Below are 25,305 nucleotides of genomic sequence, written 5' to 3'. Positions count from 1 at the left end.
GAATTATAATTTTTAAACGGTAGTAATAAATTGATCATATTTTGGCGGACCATGGTTTTCAGAAATATTCTATGGTAAACGTCCTCACAGACCTGTATTTGAAAGTCCTTTCTCGCGTTTTCTAGCACAATAGTGCCCTCTGCTGTCACACTCATCTAAATCATCCCCACACAAAAAGCAAACGGTAGAGAGCCAAAATTTATTCAGGGCAAGCAAAAAACAAAAAACAAATCCTATATATATATATATATATATATATATATATATATATATATATATATATATATATAATATATATATATATATATATATATATATTTGAGTATTACTTACTCCACTATAAAATGTAGGCTAGTAGACACAAATCCATATTCATGTACATTATACATTTTCACACATATATATATATTACAGTCTGAAGTGACCTGTTGCTGCACAGCTCTCAAAAATGTTGACCCAATTGGTCAGCACTCATAAATATATAACATAGCAAGATTAATACACATATAGCATTCAGTACACAGGCTAAGATGAAGTTCCTGATCATATAGTTTACATTTAGAGAAGAAAACATGCCAGCATTATGCTCAACATCTAAATTCATTGATAACTGTCTAATCTTGTCTATTCTGATAACATGTACATTAGAGTCTGTACATTTGTCATAAATAAGAATATATTAATCGTGTTCCCAAAGTCCTGTCAGTCTTAACAAACACCTCCATTTCTTCCCGTCAGTCCAAAACCTTCATGCTGTTAAGACATTTGGAGTCGTCTTGAATGGGGTTTACAGTCTGCGGAAATGTGAGTGACTACAGTAGTATAAAGAGAGGACACACAAGTTTCAGATTTGCAACAACTTATATCTTCAGATTTACAACATTATATTGCAAGGAGGAAATATGCTATTTTCTTTGAATTTGCCAGACTTCCGATTCATGAGACACTATAAGTAAACTAGAAGAATAACAAAGTGCAGTAAAATATTTGTGATACAAATCAGTGAATATTTATAATTTTATGATAATGAACTAAAATAATATGATAAATACCAGTCTGCAATATCAAGCAACATAACAGACTGTTTTTGGAAATGGCACATTCAGTTAACAAATGTACCAACCACCCTTAAATAAAAAATAAAGTGGATATATGTGATATAAAATCCTACCCTTTTCTTAGTTTTTGAACCACCCTATGACAAAGGAACAGACACCCTGAAAAGAGCGCCAGCAGTAGTCCTGGGCAAGTTTCTTGGCCTTACTCATGGGTACCGGCGTAGTTGGGTTGTGGTATAGTTGGTTTGGGGTGTAGTAATTTTCCTCTCTGTGGTGGATTTGATAGCTTTGGGTTGATTCGGCTTGTCTTGAGGAGTCCTGGCTGATTGGGTTTGTAATATTTGTGGTGTTGTAGGCTTTGGCCTCTGCTCTCGTCCCCTCTGTTGTGGTCTCATCTGCACGGTTCTGTCAGGGTCTGGTCTGTAGGGCCTGTCCATTGGCTTGGTGTCTGAAGAGGATGAGCTTGTGAAGACCATCTGGGCCTCGTCCGAAGCTCTCCTGCACATGAGAGGCTTGAGGATGCTCTGGCCCTGGCAAGCATTTCCGCAGCCTGCGGAGTTCCCACATGATCTGCCTGAAATAATGCGTTGGGTTGTTGTTGTAAGAGCGGCAGACCTTAGGCTTGCCCTGGTACTCACACCAGTAAGAGCGCTCTGTGCCCAGGCAAATAATGCGGAGCTTAGTGAGATCGTGTTGTTCCATCACACTCAAGCTGCATTCATCTCTGGTATCTTTGGTTAGAAAGTCATTCACGTCTTTCCAAATGTTCCTCCCGTATGCTGACTCGATGTCGTCGTGATCCTGGCTCTTAACAAGTGCTACCCGTAGGCAGCATGTAAGCAGGAGTGTGATTGTCCACATGTTGTGAGGCGCTGACACTGGTGGAGGGACTTCTGACTCCACTATTTAAAGGCTTTGGTCACAAAAAATGGTATTTTGAGGTTAATAAAAAGTTGCTCCACAAGCTGGCTTCCCGCTTGGCCATCTGAGGAATGTCAGTAATAGGCAGGGACACATATGTAACCAATCAAGAAAATGCCCAGACACAGTAAAGTGAACAGAGAGCGCTCCTTTACAACCCCCAATTCTGGAACTTTTTCAGCAATTTGTTTGTGTAATTCACGGTAAACCGCAGCTATATTAGTTTTCCCAGTCATGTTTTGTGTTTATGATGCTAGGAACAATCTGTCCAGGCCTACCATCAAGAAATCGTAATCTTGGGTTATGTTAGTATTTAAAAAAGAAGCTGTTTACTGGACTTCCTTGTGTGACCGTACAATCTTAAAAAAAAGACAATAAGGGTTCTTTAATGGCATTGATGGTTCCATGGAGAACCTTTAACATCCATAGAACCTTTCCATTGCAAAAAGGTTTTTATAGTGGAAAAATATTCTTTAGATTTTTAAAATGTCCTTACATGTAGAAAAAAAGGTTCTTTTAAAAACTGTATGCCAACCTGGTGTAACATGTTGGTTCAAATGTGATAAAATGTTATATTTGTCTCACTAAACTATTGAAACCATTTCTACCTCAAAATAAAAGATCTAAGGTAATTTTGAAATAAAGTTTACAATAAGAGGTATTAAGTCACAATATGGCGACAATGCAGTTCTCTGTTTTTAAATTTTTAGGCAGAAATGTATGGGCATTTCATACTAAACATACAGTATATTAATTTGATGATTTTGACAGTTCTGCATGAAGGATCATACTCTGACTGGGAACATGTCAGGCACACGATTGGATAATCATATGAACATGTTCACTTAAAGAGATGAGGCATGGAGTTAGAGGCCATTAGTGAAAAAGTGTGGCTGATCTTCTGAATTACGACAGACACATTGAACTAATCACATCTGTATTTCAAGCAATCAATCATATCTGGAAGTAGGGGGTCCTCGTAACTGATGCAGGAATTAAAATGTAAACATCCAGAACAAGTCAGCTCAGCTAGAATCAAAGGATCTGTGACTGTGTGAGAGGCCAATTACAGCTTTTATTTCTGGCGTTTTACTGGCTTCCACAAGTCCCAGACTTTCTTTGCCTGTCTAACTCATCGAGACTTTTCTGGAGAAAACTGACAGAAACAGAGGGCCCGTTCATGCAAGCTAAGAACTATATAAAGATATAGTATTATATAAGATAGTTTTAAAAATAGTTAAATTTAAAAGAATCCCCACCACAATTTTAATAATAACGGCACAGAGGAATAATATCACTTTCACAGTTGATGAATGATAAAAAAATGAATCATAACAGCTACTCAGAATCCATCCTGCTTTATAGAATCACAGTTATCATTCTTGTTGTGAACATGTATATTAAAGGGATCATCGGATGCTACATGCACTTTTACAAGTTGTTTATACTAAAATGTGTGTTGGCAGTGTGTATACACAACCACCCTATAATTATAAAAATCCACCCAGTGTTTTTTTTTTTTTTTTTATCTCGTCAAATCATTTTCCCTTTCTCAAATGGGCTGATCTCAGATGCCCCCCCACAATAATTTGATTGACAGTAGCATTTCAGCACAGACTGGACTGGTGTCTTACCTTAGACCTGCCCTGAGTGTGTGTGTGTGTGTGCCCTCTTAGTAAAAATGTCTATGAAAACTAATTCCTGTGGCAAATATCGCCCTTTTATAAAAGATAGTCTAAAAAAAGTTTCCAACACTGGTTTTGTGTTTTCATGACATTGTAGGTTTTGTAAGCTATACTCTTTTTACTCTTTTTATTTTTTAAAAACCGATCTATTGTGAACTCAGTTTAAATGCTATATACAGCGGTTGAATTGGGAATTTACAACACACCAGAATGTTTTTTTCATCTGAAATTTTATTTTAAATATTTTACAGTTTTAGCCAGCTTAACCACATGGACTTGAAAACCAACGGCACTGACAACCCGGCCCACCACAACTAAACATCTCTGAGTAAGCTTGACCATCAAGTATGTGCATGCTATGTGTGGTATGGCAAATCAATGAGACTGTGAAGTGAAGGGACCTTTCTAGATATAAATCAAGTACAACAAGGTCACGATAACACTGTCATATACACAATGAGTGAAGGATCTGAGCAAAAATATGTAGCACCTGACATAATGTCTCTAACATTAAACAGTTTGAAATATTTGGTGGTGTTATTGTCAATGACTAAAAAGTTGTCGTAAATGGGCTCTGTGGTCTTCTCTTGCTACTGTATCATACAAGCAAATGTCTCTCTGAGGTACATTCACTCACTTTAAAGTTGACATGAAGTTCAAATACTGTATTGACAAATGTATGTCCAGAAATATTGTTATATTAAGTAAACAAAAAGCCCTAAAACCTGAGACCTACAATGAAACAAGATTTGGTGTCACACAGCAATAATCAGTAGTTTAAAGTAATCCAACAATATGTCGGAGAGCAATTGTTGTTAGTACAAGTTGGCAAAATTAGGAACCGAAATATTAATAACTGATATATTCAGAAAAACTAAAGTACATAAAGCTAGCAAGATCTTTTAGGGGTGTTACTAAATCCAAATGCATAATATCTTAAATGCTCAGTACAGAAGTGAGCATAAACACATATAGATGTCTTAAACTGCTAACCACAGCTCAGTATCAAATGTGGTTTAGTGATCTCAGCTTCAATAACTAGGTAAAACTTATCAAAGACCTGCTCTTGCGACTTCTGACTAACATGTAGCACGAGCTAATCTCTGAAAAGGCAACAATTCATTCACCCTTGAAATGGCTTGACACATCTATCTGTACCGAGTTAGCACTTATCATGTTTTCTAACACCTACACATCCTTGTTTATGTGTAATATTTTGTGGCTCATTGGTGGCTGGGCTTGCTCTGTTTTCAGTAAATTTGGCCTCTCAGTGGACTGGACTTGACAACATGTTGAATTCTCCACGATGTTAAAAGCACTATATATATATATATATATATATATATATATATATATATATATATATATATATATATATATATATATATAAAAACACAAGACAAATAAGAATGCAGCAGTCATAGCATTGTTATGCCTGTCACAGGTGATTTCTCAATGACTGTAAACAAAGACACATGTAGTAGTTAAAAAAAACCTTATATTGTGAAGCCTCCCTGATTATGGCAGGATGTGACATCAGAGAATAGCTTGTTGAGGGGACAGTCCATAAGACAGTACTACAATCATAAAGGTGCAAATTAGTCAAAACAACAATAGTCAAAACATTTTGATGAAGGTCTTCTTCACTGATGTGATGGGAACGTGGACAACAGGTAGTTTCACAAGTATGTGAGTTTCCTTTTTCTTAAGAGCTGAACCTGCTGTTCACAGAGAGAGTCTGTTGTAAAGAAGAAATACATAGTGAGAGGAAAACATTAGTCTTGTACAATGCATACAATAGTTTTTTTTGTTAGTTTTTATTAACTTTTCATTCTGTTTTGTGCAGTGGTTCTCAACCAGGGGAAGGGGACCCGCTACTTAAAAGGGTCATATGATGCATATGGTGCATAAAGAAGATCTGTAAAGTTGCAAAGACTAAAGTCTCAAACCCAAAGAGATATTCTTTATAAAAGTTAAGACTCGTCCACGCCCTCCTAAAACTCCTCATTTAAACACGACCCCACATGTCTAAGTCACGATGTGGGAAGATTTGCATAACGCCACCTAAATCTTCATTCAAAGAAAGAATGCGTAACTTTTATTCTCGCTGTTGCCGCCGCTGCCGCCATGTTGTGGTGACACTGTGTATTTCGTTGTGAAAGTATAACTACTTTGCGTGGCCTTCCAAAAGAGGACACAACTAGAAATCAGTGGTTAAGCTGTATTTCAACACTGTTCCGGAACAGTTCAATCCAAATATTCAGTGTGCAGTGCATTTTACGGAGGACGAGGATTGTTTACTTGGAGAGTAGCCTACAATGCCGATGTCTGTTTCTATAAAGTTGGACAATTCCAGCATTGCAAGGACAGTCTGGGGCTTCTGACTCACAGTCTGTAAGTACGTTTTCATATTTAAAGAGTTTGCCACTGATGATTCAAACATGAGTTTTGAGCAGAGTAGAGTAGCGCTTGTTGTTTGTCGTTTCTCCCAATTACAAATGCAGACATGGTATTATGTTTATGCAGCACGATTGCAACGCAACGCAACGCGTAAAAAGCCAGTATAAGTCATTATATTCCGTAATTATGTCCCCACTGGATGCAACAAATGCCTGGTTTAATAAGGGTTTATAATGGGTTTTATTGTTTTTTGTCTTGTCATGTCGGTGTTCTGACCGGGACACGCATCACAGTGTTAAGGGGTGTAACATTTCCATCACACGCTTGAGGCATTCAGCCAATCACAACGCACTGGATAGCATACTGGCCAATCAGCGCACACCTCGCTTTTTAGAACGATGAGCTTTGTAAAAATTTAAGTGTTTTTAGAAAGGCGGGGCATAGACGAGCAACAATAATGTACAGTATGTGGAAAATAATGTTTTTTTGAACCTTAAACCGCATACACGCATTGCATTACACCAAATGAACAAAATAATGTTCTTTTTAGCAACGTCATATGAACCCTTTAAAATAAGACGAAACAAGCATTCAAATTAGCTACAACAATTGAAAATCAAGATATGGCTTGTTTTAATTCACCCCCTCAACAACAACTTTTTTTCTTTAGACAGATAATCAGATATTGAAAAAACCTTAAAAAAAAATCATGGGGCTTTTGAATGTTTTTGCGGACAGTGGGGGGCCTTGGGTTCAAAAAGGTTGAGAAGCACTGGTTTAATGTAAAAACAAGGTCAATTAAAACAACTTACATTCCACAAAGGTTTAATTCCAGTTTCCAATATCACTGTATGAGAAAAGAAACAAATATTGCAGAATTACACCCGCTGCGCAGTTTCAAAATGAATGATAAATGGCAAAGACTGATACGAATGAACTGGTTCAACATGAGACATGAGAGGGGAGATGAGATTTTAGACCAAGAGAAAGAAACAAAAAACACAGTGAGCGCTGGCATCTATCTGTTTGCAGAGCTGTCAGGAATGTTTGAAGTCAAACATTGGTGGATCACAATGATACGAGTGAGTGGTTAGTGATGGACCCTAAAAAACACAATTCACACAGCAGTTATCCTGGTGGAATGCTTCTGAAGATGGGATGCAAAAATTAAACATGCTGTGGGTGTAATGACATAAAAAACAAAAAACAAAACAGAAATATTTAAAGTGCATGTCAACAGAGGATACAAGAGTGAAAATGTTAGGAGGCAATCAAACAAATGCATACTAAAATAGCTATGTCATTAATTTGGACAGGAGGAATGCTTGTTATAGAGAGAAAGATCAAGTCTATTTGCTCTCATCTGCAGCTCTCAGTACCTTTCTGTAGTTACAAAACAGACCGTCCTCCTCAGAGTCACCAGTCGGCATGGTGCGGGGGCGCAGAGGCCCGTGGGAATCGAGTCATAGTGTCATAGGTAGGGATGTGAGGCACAAAGCAAAAAACTGTCAGGACTGGAGTGCATTTAAAATCTTCACACACTACTGAGATGCCCCCATTAGCTCTCCATCCATCTTTAACCCATCAATAGAAGATCAGGACGGGGCTTTTTAAATGACACATATAGCACTACTACTAATAAAGGTGCTGTAAGTAATTTTTATTTGAAACGCCTCACATAAAAATGTCCTACCACCTGACAGAAATCACATGAATCTTTGATAGCACTAGGTTCAAAAAAGATCCAATCAGAAAACAGCCAATTAGAAACTCTGTTATCACATACAGCACATTTCCTAGTATAACTATTTTCATTTTAAACTCTAATCAAGCAATTCCATACTTGAAAATGTGAAAAAACCTTATCATAGCTTTATCATATCTTAAGACCTATTCAGTCTAAACATCTAATACATAAACTACCATTCAAAAGTTAGGGGTAAGATTTTTTTTTATTCATTTTTTTTTTAAATAATAGTAATAAAAAAAAAAAATCGATTTCAAATACATGTTCTTTCGAACTCTCTGTGCATTAAAGGATCTTAAAAAATAATGTATATGAGCTTCCATAAAACTATTAAGCAGCACAACTACTTTCAACACTGATTATAATAATGTTTCTTGAGCAGCAAATCAGCATATCAGAATGATTTCTTAAGGATCATGTGACACTGAAGACTGGAGTAATGATGCTGAAAATTCAGCTTTGCCATCACAGGAATAAATTACATTTAAAACGTTTTAAAACAAATCTATTTTAAATTATAACAATATTTCAAAATATAACTGTTTTTACTATATTTTTTAATCAAATAATTGCTCGCTGTTTTTAAAAATCTCATCGACCCCAAATTTCTGAATGACAGTGTTTGTATTTATCCAAGCTCTGTGTTATTCTAGCACACCATCCTGACCTCTGTTACATGCTTTGCTGTTGAAACACATCATTAGTGATGAGTTGGAGAGAGCCAGAGCAGCCCAGTGAGAATTTCAAGAGTCATGCAAGAAGACAAAAATTTGAATACATGCACAAACGCAAATTCAGCCAGTCAATAAATTCTGCCAAATCTAATGTATGCAATGTTAATATAAATTAAAATATCATGCAAGAGTGCAAAACACAAATTCTGCATTACTTCTATTGAGTTAGTCAGCATGCAAGCAATGTTTTAACAATGGAAAAAAAGAGGGCAATATCAGACTCCTAGGTGCCTGTTTGTGCAACTTCAAACTGTGCATGCATCAGACCTCTGATACCTAATTATCACCTCAATCGTTCCACCCGATGCATGCGGTTTATTAGTGTAACACGCAGGGTGTACAGGGATATGGTTCTGATTACCTTGCCATTACAGGATTTTGGATACATTCTAAATGTTCATTATAATAACCATTATTACCAGTTTCCATATGGAAATAAAACATTACATAGACAAAAAATGTAAACAAAACATGATGTGACATGAGAAAAATGGCATGTGTCTCTGGACAAGCTTCATTTTAAAGCATTCTTGAAAAATGTACACAAGATAAAGTATGAAACGGTATAAACTGCAAACATATCTTGTAAAGTGTACAGCAATGGTTTTGAAGTGTGTTCTTAAGGTCTCTGTTTTAACAGCCCTTCATGTTAAACAAGGGAGCTTCAAAGATAACACACCAACACAAGCAGCGCCCTTCACCAGAGAAGCAATTCCAAGGCTTAGAGCTTAAACCAGCACCATTAAGCAGAAAGTTTTATGTACAAAACAGGAAAGGGATATCGTTTTAGCAGTCAAGTCGACAGTAAAAGTATAAGGGGAAAAAACAGCTTACGTTTTCATGGGAATTGTCTCAATGCTAAAGATACAAGACAAGACAAGCAAAAATGTTACCGAGATGCACTCTAGTGGTGTACAGAGACATCACACGGATGTCAAAACGGACGTCTCTGGTCAAGACACTTGGTGACTTGTCAATCGCAATGATTCTCAACTGTAAACGCATGAATGCTCAAAAAACGCTAAAACAAAACACTGTTTGTACAATATATACATGTAGTTCTCATAAAGTGCAAAGTGCTGGACAGAAAGATGAAGAATGAAGAAAGATGGAAATAGCAAGAATGGTTATCATAAGGTGAAATGCCAAGTCCCTGAGACAGAAGAACTAGAAAGAAGAGCACAGAGAGAGAGAAAAAAGATTTAATAACTACTCCGGGCAAAAGAAAGAAAAGAATAAGGCATTTGCACTTTCATATATTATGCATATTATTAATTGTACAACAGTTAGCTCCAGTCCTGTAATCTGTTTTCTTTAGCAGAGTAAAACAATATACAAACAATATTAACTTTGTTTATGGAACTGTAATCACTGGGGTGCTAAACAGCAATCGCCAGCTTGGTGTATTTGGGATACTTACTCGTCATAGACATCCTCTGTGTCCATTCTGCGGTAGAACTTGGCAAGTTTGACGGACAGGATAATGCTAGGGAGCAGAAACAGTGTGGAACAGCCTAATCCAAACCAGAATGTGTTCTGCAACAAATAAACACAAGATTAAAGTCACCCAAAAACTGCACTCTGCTTAACCATAAATGACACTTTGATCAACATACTCTCCATACATGTGCTTTTCTGACAAGAAGCTTTTCCAAAATACAGACAGTGGAGCTCTAACATAAGAAGTTATCTATATAAACGAACGTTCACATTCAATCGATCAGATGCAACATGTCCAGCCACGCGACAAAATGTAGAGAAAAGTTTAACAAATAGGTTTAAGTTTATGCAAATCCATCAGGATTCATTGACTGCAACTTACAAAGACCTCAGATGAAGGCAGCTTCGGATCAACATACAAAACTGTCAAATATTATCCTCATATTGTAACATTTTTGTACTGTATATTACTCTTTCCCAGATATATAATAGCTGGACATTACTCTGATACACTTATCTCTTGCTGATATCTAACAGAATATCTAACAGTTTTTACAGTATAAAAATCATTACTTCTATGGAATGTACTCATAAAAGATGGATAAAAGAAATCCTAATTTGTAAAACAATACAAAAATCAATTAAATGACAAAGAAGTCATATCCTCTTCCAAAGGATAATTTTGGTTTCAGCCGACCCTAATCATAGAATGCAACTGCTTCGGTGCTGAATTTTCAGCAGCCATTACTCCAGACTTCAGTGTTACATGATTCTTTAGAAATCATTCTAATATGCTGATTTGACACTCAGAAAACTTTTCTTTCTTTGTCTTCTTTTTTTCTTAAAAAAAAAAAAGATAAAAAAATCCTACTGACCCTAAACTTCTGAAAGGATTGTATAGCTCTTTAAACAAGTAGTTTACACATAAATGAAAATTTTATTTACTTAATCTGATATCTTTCCGACAACATTATAAGTAATTTTATAACTTTACAAAATGCTTCAGAGGACTTGGAATATATAGTGAATGTGTTGTTTGGCCTTCTTTTATTCTGTTTATATTAGTGCCTTTGTACTCTTTTAAGCTTTGGCAATATAAATCACCATCCATATTACCTGGATGTAAAACTGAACACACTTTTTTTATTTCATGGATGTCAAAAAATAATGGGGATGGAAGGACATGAGGGTGAGTAAATGATGAGAAGAATTTCATTTCCAGTAGTTCTAGTACCGATGGCCATCTTACCATTGAATCCAGCAGGAAACTGCAGCCTAGGATCTCGGCCGTGTCCACAATGTTGCTGAGTGGTTTACAGGTAGCGACCTCCAGGGCCAACTACAATGAGGCAGCAAAACAAAAGGGTTTCAAACTAAAATAATGCATTAGAACTAACCGATCATCACCAATCTAACATTAATGCTATTTCAGATAGATAATACAGTTAAAAATACTCACAGACGTTCTGATCCAGTCGATATACTGCTTGAAATAGCCAATAATAGTCTGCTTGTATTTCTCTGTTTCCTGTTTGAGCATATATTAACCATCAGTACGATACAACTATACACCAATCATTTCAGACATGTTTTTTTTTCTTTCACATTACCTGATTGACCACAAATGTTGCATTGTGGGAAATTAGGAACTGGGCGGCATCAACGGCAGCTAATAGATCTATAACTCTGACCTAAAAACCAGTGCATTTACTGTTCATCAGAAAGCATGTTCTGAAATGCATCTGTTGTGATATTTTTAAACTGGTGGTAGTTTTAAAATGAGCAACTTACAGGCAGGTCTGAGGAGGTCCTCTCCAGAAGTCTGATGCTCTGATTAAGTATGCTCTTTAATAAGAAAGATAATAGACACAAAGCAAGAATCATGTCCAAATGATCTATAATCTAAAATGCTTATAAAATGGTAAAAAAAGAAAAACTGTAAATGACCATTTTGGAAACATAAACTGACAATTCAATGGAATCAGCAGGGTAACAAAATGCCGTGCAACCTTATATGTGCATTACATGCATCACATGAACATTACGTCAAAAATAAATAAAGAATGTGAGACAAAACTGTTGTACTATATGATACATTTGGCACACAGGGAATCATTTGATGAACTTTATTATGTCACATAAGAACATATCTAACTGGTTAAGCAACTAGTATGGACTGGAAAATAAACATTCCAGTAATGCAAATGCTTTAACCAATGGTGTGAAAACAACAGAAAACATCAGAATTTTCTGTTTGATGCCACTAGATGGACAGAAATTCAACATTTCACCTTTGACCAGTTTTTGAATCTGTAAATATTCAAATTTACACATTTGGAAGTTTAAAAAACATGTCACTAGGACAAAGACATGATGAAGCTGCTCTTTAAAGCTGCTTGTTTTTTCTGTGATGTTATAACAGAGAAACCATACCAAAAGAAGCAAACAACTTGCAGGTTATGCAGCTATGACTGGTAGGCTTACCCTTGCTTTCACATATTTCTCGGAAGCCGTAAATCAAGTTGAATGTGTTAAAGATAATAAAAAAAGAGATTGTTTAAAATCAGGTGCGAACAGAAATATGAACATCTTTGAGAAGTTTTTCATTTACAATCAGTCCCACTTATAAAATAGAAATGATTCAACAGAACCATTCGTGGATAAGAATGTAATCATTCAAATGAGCATCAATGAAACAGGGATAGATTACCATGGACTGCTCCAGTGGGATGACTTGCTGGATGTGGATCTGTCTTATAGTATTAGCGTGTCCTTTTAATGAGGTCTGCAAGGTCCCTTTAAACTGCAAAAGAGAGAGATATAGTGTAAATGAGAATTAGCCCAAGAAACATTCATGCACGTACCACTGAATTTAATGTAATATTACAGAATATGGAATAATTACATTTTATACTCCTTTTAGAATTATTTTAATTAGATTAACCTCATAAATCTTACCAGCTGATCAGCTTGAGCATCAAGTTGACTAGCAAAATCCACTAGATTAATGCGAGTAACTCCTTTATTAACCTGAAAAGATGATGGGACACACGAGAACACACTGTTTCTCACCTGATCTGGGACTGTACATACATCAAAGCCTATGGTTCAAAAGTTTCAATTAAAACGTGTTTATGTATGTCATGTACCTCCTCCAAATAGGCAGCAAAGTCAATCTCATTAATCCCAGTTTTAGTGAAGCTGATGAGATTCTGTTTGCCTTCTGACTCAAGAAGAATGATTCCACGCAGGTCCACCTTCATCCCTTCAAACTTCCTTGACACATCCTTGGAGTACTGCAGAAAGAAAAGAGGTTCTGTGTATGATTCTGACATGAGTCTAGGAAATCTGGATGGACTGTCATGAGGAAATATTCTAGAACATACAGTCTGACCAGTGGGACCACTAGTAAAAAACAATAACTTACAAAAAAAAAAAGATATATTCTCATGGTTACTAGTGGCTCAGACGTATATTTATAAAAATACATAATAAAATGATAAAAATTAATACATATACATAACCTATTAACACCAAAATTAATATTACATTGTAGTACAGTATATGCATTTTTTTGTTAAAAGTTGGATTAAAAATATAGCATGTCTTAGTATTGTGTTTGTCCCTTTTTTGCTTTAATAGCAGCACTTGTTCTGCATGTGCTCCACAAGTTTTTGCAAAACCTGATGTTTATGTTCTCCAGCATGTTTTGAGAAGATCTAAAGAGCATCCTGTGCTACAGTGGGAGCGCAATCATTTGTCCATTTGTATAAATCAGTTCACATGATTTTCTTTATTTTACATTCCATAAATGTCCTAAAACATTCCATTCAATGTGGTCTCAGATTTTTGGGGTGCTGTGTGAATCAAGAATGTTGGCTTTTAAGTGAAAACAAAAATCATTCTGCTGAAATGAAGGAATTTATAGATGCTCTATATAAAATGTTTCAAATGGTTATGTATGAAATGTTTTGAGATATTCTGCCAATTCAAAAGAACAGAGAGAAAAACAACAACACTGGATTGGAAAAACAAAATGTACAACATTTCTTTTTTCAAGAGTGTTACTTAAAATAGTGAATGGAGTGCATTTCCTTTGAGACACAATCCACAGTGCCTGCCTCCATTTGAGGGCCTGAGGTCCTGAATAAAGGTGCTCATTGTGAGGGTTTGCTTTGATACCTGCAGATTCATGACACTCATATGTTGTGTGGGCGAGAAGCACACGCATTCAGCTCTGGAGTGAGTTGAATGTGCTCGTTGCTCTTATTTTTTTGTGAAAAAGCATGGATGGAGTGCTTTCGACTGTTGAGGAAATGTGGTTTGCTCATTGTATGAATTTGTGGGATTACTGGGAAGGAAGGTAGAAGCCTGGTTCTTCTTTGCTTCATCTTCACCTGAGATTTTAGACAGCGTTTGCATGAGCGTGTTCGCCTCTCGTGGGAGTTGAATGGGCTCATAGCGATGCATTCACAGCAGTGGATTCTGTTCTCGCATGATTCTTGAGGGATCCTAGCCTTTGTACAGAGCACATTCATCTCTCGTGGGAGCTGAATGCATGCAGTCACGTGAAATTGACAGCCTAACATCTGCGGTTCGAGTCGCCTGTTGCCGAGGCAGGTAGCCAGACCGTTCGTGTGGATTGTAGGTAGAGCATGGAAGTGACCTTTCTGTTGTTTCTGATTCTTTATTCAAGACATGGCAAATTTTTTCAAGGAAAAAAAAAATTGCCCAACTAATGCTGTAAAATATACTTGAGAGTCAATATTATTTTTGAAAGGTTGAAATTTGCTGATTTGTAAACAAACACTTAAAATATACTCAATAAGGTTAGTTTTAATATTAAAATTATAATACTAACTTTAACTTTTAATTACAGAATTATATTTCTACTCCGATTCGTTTTTTGAAATATAAACATTTAAATGGTGGCTGTTACAAAAATTTGATGGATTTATTTAAACAAATTAAATATTGAAGAACAGTAAAAATTATAATTTATATGTTATATGGTGCATATTTAGCAAAACGCTCCTCTCTAGAGTTCATTTTTCATGGTCACCGAATATGTTTTTCTGTGGTAAAAGTGATGTTACATGACATTGTTTACAAGCTTTTGTCATCTTTCCGCATTTGAAACACTGATTGAGCGATTACATGTGACAGGAGATGAATTTCGTTAAGTTGTACTCTTTCTATTAACACCTTCGGATGTTCATTCATGTTTACTTCATCTTAGCTGTAACTGCTATTAAAGCAGAGATGATCAGTTTGCGCTGCCGCTTCTAACCGAGGCGCCACAGCGATCTGTCACTCACACATTAAACAGCGCTAAAAAGGGATTTAATATTAGAATATTGTAATAAAATGGACAGAATCTGAAATCTGAGACTTTGTTTCATATCAAAAGTAACAGATCACAAAGCTTATTGCAATTTATTGGATGGGAGGCACGTTCTGTTCATTATCTGACAGCCTAGATTAATTGATTCTTAGGATTTATGAATCTATATCGTTTCATAAAAATGCGAATCAACTAAAATCGAGAAATCAATATTTTTTTCCCAGCCCTAGTATTTCATTTCTCATAGTGTCCATCAGAGGATGCAGTGCGAGTTCCCTTGAAGGGGAACGTCTTGGGTTAGGCATGTAACCATGGCTCCTCAAGAGGGAACGAGACATTGTGTCTTGTGTTTCAGACACTGGTCATGCTGATGCCATTCCCCATAGTGCCCACTAGAGTGCCTTATTCCCTCTCTGGGAATCATGGTCACATGCATAATCCGAGATGTTATTCTGGTAAAATAGGATAATGCAAATTTTAAAGGGATAGTTCACCCAAAAATCAAAATTATGTCATTAATGACTCACCCTCATGTCGTTCCAAACCCGTAAGACCTCCGTTCATCTTCGGAACACAGTATAAGATATTTTAGATTTAGTCCGAGAGCTTTCTGTCCCTCCATTGAGAATGTATGTACAGTATACTGTCCACGTCCAGAAAGGTAATAAAAACATCTTCAAAGTAGTCCATGTGACATCAGAGGGTCCGTTAGAATTTTTTGAAGCATCGAAAATACATTTTGGTCCAAAAATATCAAAAACTACGACTTTATTCAGCATTGACTTCTCTCCCGGTTCTGTTACAGCGCGTTCACAACACTGCAGTTTAGTGATATCCGGTTCGCGAACGAATCACTCGATGTAACCGGATCTTCTTGAACCGGTTCACCAAATCGAACTGAATCGTTTGAAACGGTTCGCGTCAACAATAAGCATTAATCCAGAAATGACTTAAGCTGTTAACTTTTTTAACATGGCTGACACTCCCTCTGAGTTCAAATAAACCAATATCCTGGAGTAATTCATTTACTCAAACAGTACACTGACTGAACCGAGCCAGATAACGAACGAAACATTGACTCGTTCTCGAGTCAAGAACCGTTTCTGTCGGACGCGCGTGCGATTCGAGAACCCGAGGAGCTGATGATACTGCGCATGCGTGATTCAGACTGACACACAGCGCGTCTGAACCGAACTGGTTCTTTTGGTGATTGATTCTGAACTGATTCTGTGCTAATGTTATGAGCGCGGGTAAACCGAAGGCTTGAATCAAGGGCAATCATCGCCAATGAAGTCAATACGTCGAGCGCAAAAGAACTGGTGAACCGTTTTCGGCAACCGGTTTATTGAATCAAACTGTCCCGAAAAGAACCGGTTCGCGGAGAAGAACAGAACTTCCCATCACTACCGGTGATCCGAAAACCGATGCAACCGGTTCTTGACTCGAGAACGAGTCAATGTTTCGTTCGTTATCTGGCTCGGTTCAGTCAGTGTACTGTTTGAGTAAATGAATTACTCCAGGATATTGGTTTATTTGAACTCAGAGGGAGTGTCAGCCATGTTAAAAAAAGTTAACAGCTTAAGTCATTTCTGGATTAATGCTTATTGTTGACGCGAACCGTTTCAAACGATTCAGTTCGGTTTGGTGAACTGGTTCAAGAAGATCCGGTTACATCGAGTGATTCGTTCGCGAACCGGATGTGCTGTGAACGCGCTCATAACAGACCCGGGAGAGAAGTCAATGCTGAATAAAGACGTAGTTTTTGATATTTTTGGACCAAATGTATTTTCGATGCTTTAAAAAATTCTAACGGACCCTCTGATGTCACATGGACTAATTTGAAGATGTTTTTATTACCTTCTGGACGTGGACAGTATACCGTACATACATTCTCAATGGAGGGACAGAAAGCTCTCGGACTAAATCTAAAATATCTTATACTGTGTTCTGAAGATGAACAGAGGTCTCACGGGTTTGGAACGACATGAGGGTGAGTCATTAATGACATAATTTTGATTTTTGGGTGAACTATCCCTTTAATGCAAATTTTTTAATGCCCACAGTCAACTTAAATTTATCCAAACAATCACATTTGTTGTTAGATAGTAATGAGTTCAAAATGCCTAGATCTCAAAAAGGGGCTATCTGGTGTAAACGGTAGCATCACAAATCTCAGTGTGACTTTGAATATCACTGTAAATTTAGTTGTGATTTGCGTGTGTACTGAGCTAAGCCTTGATCCACTCACAACACTAGTGTTTAAGAAGGCTGAGATGTTGAAGATCTTATCCAGATGAAGAGCTGAGTAAATCCCTCTGTTGTCCTTACAATTACTGCAAAAGAAGAGAGAAAAAGGGGAAATCAAACCTTACTCTATTTATTATGATCAGACTTTCATTTCAGACTTTTAATTCTCTGCTGCCATCTGCTGGACTATTGATGGATGAAGACAAATCTATTGTAAAATGGCTCAGAAAAGTTAGTTCAGAGAAAATTTGTAATTTGTTTGCATATTTGATTCAACATTTAGTTTTTAATACACTAAAATTGATATATTTCTCCAAATATTCTTTTGTCAAAAAACCTTGCACTTACTATTACACTTACACTATTACAGAGTAATATAATTGTTAATTTTGTATTTATTAGATATACATAACAAGGTTACCTGTAGAGAGAATATGCTGTAAGGTCCATCTCAGGATCATTGTACAGGTATCCTGGTATGAAGTTTCTCCAAGCAGAATTGACCAGGTTGGGCGTATCTAACACCTACACACAACATAATCACACTGTATCTCGTATTATTTGGTGAATTTATTTGTCTTTCAGCATGTATACAATGGGTACCGGATACCACTTTTGAAACTAGTAAAAATTAATTACAAATTATATCATCTACATGAACATTTAAAATATAATATATACACAATGTTTAATATAAAAATTTTCAAATATTTTATTAATTTTTTTAATATGGGGGAAATACTGAATCAAAAACAGAACATGAATTTTAGAATGTCTTACAATTTGGTTTGTCAGTTGTTTTAATGATAGCTGTACTCAAGCTGCTTAAACTCAGAATTTAATGTAAAGCCCTAAGATCATGTTCTCCAGCATGATTTGAGATGATCCATATATCAGAAACACTTCTGACATTGTGTCGTTTCTCTTACCTTAAACAGCTGTCGGGTTTGAAAGGGTTCACACACAAGCTTTTCTAGACTCCCACCCACCAAAAACAGTGCTGTTATCACTCCCATAAGCACCCAGGAGAACAGGAAGCTGAAGCCCACACCACTGAGAGACAGAGGAAGAGTGTGTGAATGAGTGCAGACAAAACTGTCTTATACTACATCCATTTAATGGGTTTGAAGACTGATGTTGCACTCAAACTCACGCCATGAGCAGATTGCCTCCTGTGTTAGAGACACAACCACGTGTGGTTGGAGTTGCGTGCCTGTCGAATCCCAGAATACCACACAACAAACCCAGAAAATTAAAAGTGAGGATGAGCACAACCATACAGCACAGGGTAATACAACAGATCCACCTGAAAACAAAAACATTATGAACAACATCAAGGGCACATGGAAAACAAGGACGATAAAGTTTGTGAATAGTTTTTGTCTGGTCGAGTTGAGTCCTCTGAAGCACCTGTAGAAATCCATCTGATCGACCTGAGGGTAGATGTCCTCGATCTGTGAGTGTGTGTGAGAGATCATTTTGGTGAAGTTGGTCAGAGAGCTGTGAACCGGGAAGAGCTTGGTGAAAGTGCTGATGTTTGATCCAATGTCGTCCAGCAGAACCTTCACCCCTACAGGAGACACAACAGTATTAGAAAATGCTTTAGTCCAGATTTAGTGACATTTTTTATGTGAAAAGCACTTTTCATCATCTATGCTATTCACAGAAAATCGTGTCTCATTGTATGTGCCCTGGTAAGCAAAGCAAAGGAAAATGGCAAGGAAAAAAACTTGATAAACGTCCATCCTCCTCAGGCCTTGCAAGAAATGTGCATATGCTAAATATTATGATACAAGTCATGTTCTTTAAATCAAATAAATTATTACATATGACACTATGTTAGTAAGGCAATGTTTAAATGAATTTGACCTGGATAACATTAGACGTTAAATGTTAAAAATGTGTTAGTAATATGTGGAAATTAGCATTAGACTAGAATAATAAATATGAAATAAAAGTATAAAATAAAAGTATTGTTCATTGTTAGTTCCTGTTAGCTATTACAGTAACTAATGGTAATGTATAGAACCTTATTGTAAAGTCTAAATGTTTAAATTTAGTAAGTGAAAAGTAGAAAAATGTATATATTTTTTTAATTACTGAAAGGGGACTCTTTGAATCTTTAGATGGTCTGTACATAAAAAAAATCTAAGATCTAAATTCTAGTCTAGATTTAATCTTTAAACTCACCTTCCACAATATTTCGGGTTTGATCTGTTACCAAGGTGGGGGTGTCATTGAATGATGTATAGCCCTGTGTGATAAGGATGAAAAGGTGAAAGAGTGAGCAAAGGTGATATGCTTCTTCAAAACCAACATGAAAGCAAAACTGACCTTATTTTTAGTCAAGGATATGACTTTTTCACTTTTCAACCCCTTCCGCTCCAAGTACATGGATTCATTTTAGTATGTATGACCACTCATCATAATCAAAGCAATTCCCAATGGATTTATTTTCTCTTGTTGAATATCCTATTTCACTGTGAAATACAATATGTTCTGTCCTAATCTTCACAAACAAAATGCCATGAGAAATCTGGGAAAAACATACCTTTTCACAATCTGACCGAGATCCGTCTCTAGGACTTCATTCACTTTGTCTAACTGGTTGGTCACATCAGGCAACTAAAAAAAAACAAAACATATTTTTTTATGCCATGTTTTTTTTTTTTTTTTTTTTTAAGGAAACAGCTGTGAACCATTTTGATGACAATATGCTGGAAGAAAGGATTATAAATTATTTCCATACCGATGAGTAGTTGGCTGCAATTTCTAGCCTGGGAAGGGTGCTACGTATGTTGCGACAAATCTCAGATGAGCGTGGGTCTGTACAGACAGGATCATTAAGGGCATTGCTAAGGCTTCCACGCACCAGGCTGAGGTTAGCCTGCAGTTTGACTGTTCCTTCCTGCAAAGTCTCCAACGTCAAACTCACATTCTCTAGAGCATCCTTAGTGTCTCGCATTGCTAAGAGAGGAAACAAATGAGCCAACACACACACATAAATGAATATTCAAACAGAGACTGCCCACAATAACCAAGGCACAAATAATACTGAAGGACATATAGTAAAACTCACACATGCATCTTTAATTTAAAAATGCTCTAAATATTATCGATTGAGATCAGATAACATTGTCTTTGGAGCTTTCAGTGTATTTCATAACCTTTCAGATATCTTTGTTTTAAGACACATGATGGGCAGGTTCCACCAAGGAAGGATACAAGAATACACATGGGAAAATAACTGGGCCAGATTTGGTTGGGAAGGAATAAGGAGTCAATCACAACTTTGTTACAGATAGAAGGTAACAGGAAGGACAAGTCAGAGTCTCTTATGGTTTACCTTTAATGGATTTCTCCACTTTAACTAACAAATCAAAGACAAAACAGTGAAATAAGACACCACCAAAAGCAATGGATTGAATATCCACATTATATTCTCATGCGATATATGATATATTATGATAAATAGTTTTCCCAGCAAAAGTGAAAGAAAGAAAAGAAAGAAACAAACAATAAACACAAAGGGGAGTGACATACTTCCAGTCATGCTGAGAGCCGCGTTGAGGGCGGGCTGCACGTCTTTTCCCAGCTCCTCATGTATCCTTCCACCCAAGAGAAGACCTACATCTGAAGAAACACCATAATATGAGTCCTCACATCAGAAACACCTTCCATCCCACTCCAGATGACCGATGGCATACTTACTATCCAGGTCATACAGCACATGGTGCTCCACTGTGCCATACTGAGAGATCAGGTAATCAATTTGCTGAAGGGGAGACAACACAGCAATATATTCAGCAAATAGAACCTCACTTGCCAGTACAAAGACATCTACAGGATGATTACTTTTGTTCATTTGCAGAACTATGCAATTAAATATTTTCATATAATTATATCTCAACTGTTCAACTGACCATTGTTTAAGGCAAACATCTGCATCTACCTGTCTATCTAATCGACCGATCATCTGTCTAGCTGTCTATCCATTCATCTTGTCTGTCCAGCCATCTGTCCATCTGACTGACCAATCGACCATCTGTCTGTCTGTCTTTATATCTGTTATCCATTTATCTATCTATCCATCCACCCATCCACCCATCTCAGCGTAATAGTGTATGTGTGGGCACATGTTTGTTCTGGTTGTATTACTTACTGCAGGAGTCTGATTGGCAAAGGTGTGCAGATCTTTCAAGTTACTCTTCACCAGCCTCCTCATGCTCTTCAGCTGGGAACTCAGGTTCTGATTGGCTGCATATGCACAAAGGACCCCTGCCCTGATGATTGAAAACAGCATCGTTAAAAAAACACAAACTACAGTAAATCAGATTCAAGCCAGAAAAGCAAGAATAGGAACAAATGTAAAAGAACATTGGTATGGTTGTCATAGCCCTGTCAGTAAGATACTCTCTGGAGTGTCAGTAGGGGGCAGCACTGCTACACAGTCACTAGAGGCATGTTCCTCACAACTGTGCTCTTCTCTTAGGATACTTTAATTGTGTTGCTTTGAGAATGTTCTCACATTCTGGCATGCTTTTATTGAGAACTAAAGAGGCAACATCATACTGCTGCAGGTCTATACAGGAAGAGAGCGCTTTTGTTATGCAACTCAGTCTTACATAGTTGGAAAAGTACTTCAAACAAAGTGGTGACTGTGAGCTCTCCTTAATTAGACAGAGACACTTGAAGGAAAAGCCAGCCCTATATTAGTACCTATTCATGATTCATGCATCCTAATTGGGCTGTCTTCTTTTGGTGTGCTCATGGCTACTGTGGGAGAGACTGAATGTTGGCAGCACCATGTTCTATCATTCTAGGTGTTCACTAATGTCTGGGACAAAAGGCATGATTGCCTTAGTGCAAACGGGAAGGATATTGTGCTATTACATCAAAATGTGTGACTTACTCTTTGTTGGTTTTGTGCATATTATTGCACCATACACAGATCTGTGGGTGCTGCATATGAAATGCATTAATGCTTTCACCCACTTCTGCAGGACGGGATTTATCACAGCTAGCAACACTAAAGATGAGTATGGGCAACTTCCTGTTACAGATGTGAATGCAAAATACTTCCTCTAGAGAAGACTTAAAAGAGACAGTTGCAAAACTTCTGTACATCAAAAAGTGCTCTAGAAGATGAGCCTGTGCACACAACTATTTTATCTGACAGCAGTAGCATTAGAGTTTATTATTCTCTCTGTAGGCAACACAGTTTTTGTGTTAAGAGTTGCATTTTGGACCAAGGATAAGCAACATTCAGAATATAAGAGAAGTGTCTACCTTTCATTCAAAATTCATTTCAAAATTATTAAAAATGTACATTTATTAACTATTAATTTGTAATTATTTTCTTTTTCAAAAAATGGGTCTTTTTTTCAAAAAAAACAAAACAACCACACCAACCACCACCACCACCACCACCACCAACACCAACAACAACAACAACAACAACAACAACAACAACAACAACAACAACCACACACACACATACACACACACACACACACACACACACACACACACACACACACACACACACACACACACACACACACACACACAAACAGTTATATTGTTTTCTAGTAACTTTATTATTAAGCAGTGCCATTAAACTATTTTACAATTTAAACTTCAAAAATAAAAAAAAAGCTTTCTGAGAAATGAAGTGTTCCTCAAACATGGGACATCCACAAAAAAATAAATACTACATAAATAATATATGCATATAAATGTGTGTGTGTATATTTTTATGGCTAATACATACTGAAAATGATTATGAATTAAAAGTTATGTCATTTTAAAATATATTGTATTATCATTATAATTTTACAATTATTACTAATAATGCAAAATTATTAAAAAGACTACCCTTACAGCAATTACATGAATTTCATTTTATTTAATTTCTCTTAAATTCAGTTCTGCATCGTGTTTGGCTACCTTAATTCAAATTCAGTTACAATTTAGGATCTGAAATAGAGCAAACAGCAAACTTCCTGGTTTTAAAATGACCCACATGTGATATGCAGTGCTTTATATGCAGATAGTGGGCACTGCAGAATGGTATCAGGGTGAGAAACAGGCCACAGACTGATGGAGAATCAAAATGGGTGGCTAGCTACAAAGCACTATTGTTTTTCCTCCTTCTCACCCCCTTATTCCCCATGTCCTCCTCTCATCTCTGTCTACACTGTGTGTATCTTAATCTGCTACATGCTCTGCTCCATAAGGTCAGGGAAAACATAGCTGCCAGTGAACAAAGAGGCTTTGAAGATGGCAAAGTGCATTCTACACAGACTCTAAAACACCTCATATGAACCAGCAATAAATAAATAAAATAACATTTAAATGGGTATTTCTTCATTAAAGCTTACTTTTAAAAATGTCTCTGAGCTCACTTTGGCATCATGTTGAAAATAGGCTTTATAACTTGGGTTGGTTCAGTGCACTGAAGAATGTCTCTATAGCCTAATGGAGGCAGGAATAGCGTTACTCCCACAATGATTGCTGTATTTAGCCAGACTGGACCTTGGGGCTACTCCCACAACATCCCTGTCTATAAATGCCTCTAAGTGGGGTTTGAGGAGCAGGGTGGGGTGAGGACCTCCTTGACTGCCTCTTTATGCAGAAGATGACCCAGCAGGTTTGATTTCACCATGAACGCATTCTAGGTCTACCTGTTGATTCCTCTGTACTCAACCGACCTGTAATGTGATCAGCCCACCAACATGACACTGCCATACTGACCCAGACAAAATACAGACACTGTCGACTGGAAAATGAGGGTCAGCATTTTATTTTGGAAGGCAAGACAAAAAAGATGCTTTTAACTGCTTTGCAATGTATTGAACTACCATTACCACAAAATAAAACACATGCACTACCATTCAAAAATTTGGATACATACTGTATGGGAGAATTTATATTACGTAGTTATGGTAGTTTTGTGCTTGTATATACATTTCTTTATAAAAGTATCAATAAACTGCCATTTGACAGATTTTATATTATGTGAGATTTTATGTTAATTTTGTCCTTACTGTTTAACTTATACATTTCTTTACAAGTTAATTTCAATTAAACTGAAAATGGATGAATCGGGCTGGATAAACAGACAATGAGTTTCCAGCATACATGGGAAACTTTGATAGTTAAAAAGCATCTCTGGAAGCACCCAACGACTTAGAAGATGCTAAAATATAAGATGGGTTTGATTTATTAATTATTATTATTATTTTTAATCAAATTAGACTCCAGAATGGTTCATTATCGAAATGTTCCTTTTAAAGTTCCCACAAGTTTCAAGTTGAATATGTTTGTGGAAATTGAAGCGGCAAGCCCCATGTGTGTGCCATGAAAGTAGGCCACATCGGGTGGGTAATTGAAGTGTGAGACAATCATTTCTCTTTTCCATTCATGTGTAGGCCAGAAGGAGGACACATGATTAACCGCACAAACAAAAGCTTTCTCTCTCCATTCTGTACACCAAAATATTGTGGGCGCTTTTCTTTGAGCTGAACATTACATTTAAATACTCATTATTCATCATTGTAACTGACAGAAGAAACATTTTACAGTGACTGATTTTCTTTTGTATACAGTGGACTGATGACGATAATATCTGATGATGGATCTATTTAAATACTCCTTTGCAAAAAACAGTCACAATCCTGCAAATACACAGATGAATGTCAACTGTACAGCTATGTGCCAAAAAGAA

At 36.7% G+C, this 25,305-nt stretch overlaps 1 protein-coding gene and 1 pseudogene across 1 annotated transcript in view; both read right to left on the bottom strand.

Moving 5' to 3' along the window:
* Positions 1–322: 322 nt before the first annotated feature.
* LOC109068961 lies at positions 323–1,927 on the bottom strand (annotated as a pseudogene).
* Positions 1,928–4,907: 2,980 nt separating this feature from the next.
* The window catches only part of prom1a (prominin 1a), a 56,654-nt gene continuing 36,256 nt past the window's right edge, over positions 4,908–25,305 (bottom strand). Inside the window, exons 5-25 of the mRNA XM_042755376.1 lie at positions 21,739–21,859; positions 21,288–21,351; positions 21,120–21,209; positions 20,326–20,543; positions 20,124–20,201; positions 19,767–19,830; positions 18,987–19,146; positions 18,730–18,882; positions 18,506–18,629; positions 17,998–18,101; positions 17,578–17,662; positions 13,135–13,281; positions 12,944–13,015; positions 12,696–12,788; positions 11,777–11,830; positions 11,596–11,676; positions 11,445–11,513; positions 11,235–11,324; positions 9,966–10,081; positions 6,877–6,911; positions 4,908–5,402 (exon numbers count right to left, since the gene is read on the bottom strand). Of these exons, the coding sequence (XP_042611310.1) occupies positions 6,890–6,911; positions 9,966–10,081; positions 11,235–11,324; positions 11,445–11,513; positions 11,596–11,676; positions 11,777–11,830; positions 12,696–12,788; positions 12,944–13,015; positions 13,135–13,281; positions 17,578–17,662; positions 17,998–18,101; positions 18,506–18,629; positions 18,730–18,882; positions 18,987–19,146; positions 19,767–19,830; positions 20,124–20,201; positions 20,326–20,543; positions 21,120–21,209; positions 21,288–21,351; positions 21,739–21,859 (2,005 nt within the window). The 3' untranslated portion in view covers positions 4,908–5,402; positions 6,877–6,889. The remainder of the gene's footprint in view (positions 5,403–6,876; positions 6,912–9,965; positions 10,082–11,234; positions 11,325–11,444; positions 11,514–11,595; positions 11,677–11,776; positions 11,831–12,695; positions 12,789–12,943; positions 13,016–13,134; positions 13,282–17,577; positions 17,663–17,997; positions 18,102–18,505; positions 18,630–18,729; positions 18,883–18,986; positions 19,147–19,766; positions 19,831–20,123; positions 20,202–20,325; positions 20,544–21,119; positions 21,210–21,287; positions 21,352–21,738; positions 21,860–25,305) is intronic.

The sequence above is a fragment of the Cyprinus carpio genome, unplaced genomic scaffold, assembly GCF_018340385.1.
Source record: "Cyprinus carpio isolate SPL01 unplaced genomic scaffold, ASM1834038v1 S000006694, whole genome shotgun sequence".
NCBI lineage: Eukaryota > Metazoa > Chordata > Actinopteri > Cypriniformes > Cyprinidae > Cyprinus > Cyprinus carpio.
Note: the sequence above shows the minus strand (reverse complement) of the source record. Positions and strands in the feature narration are given on the sequence as shown.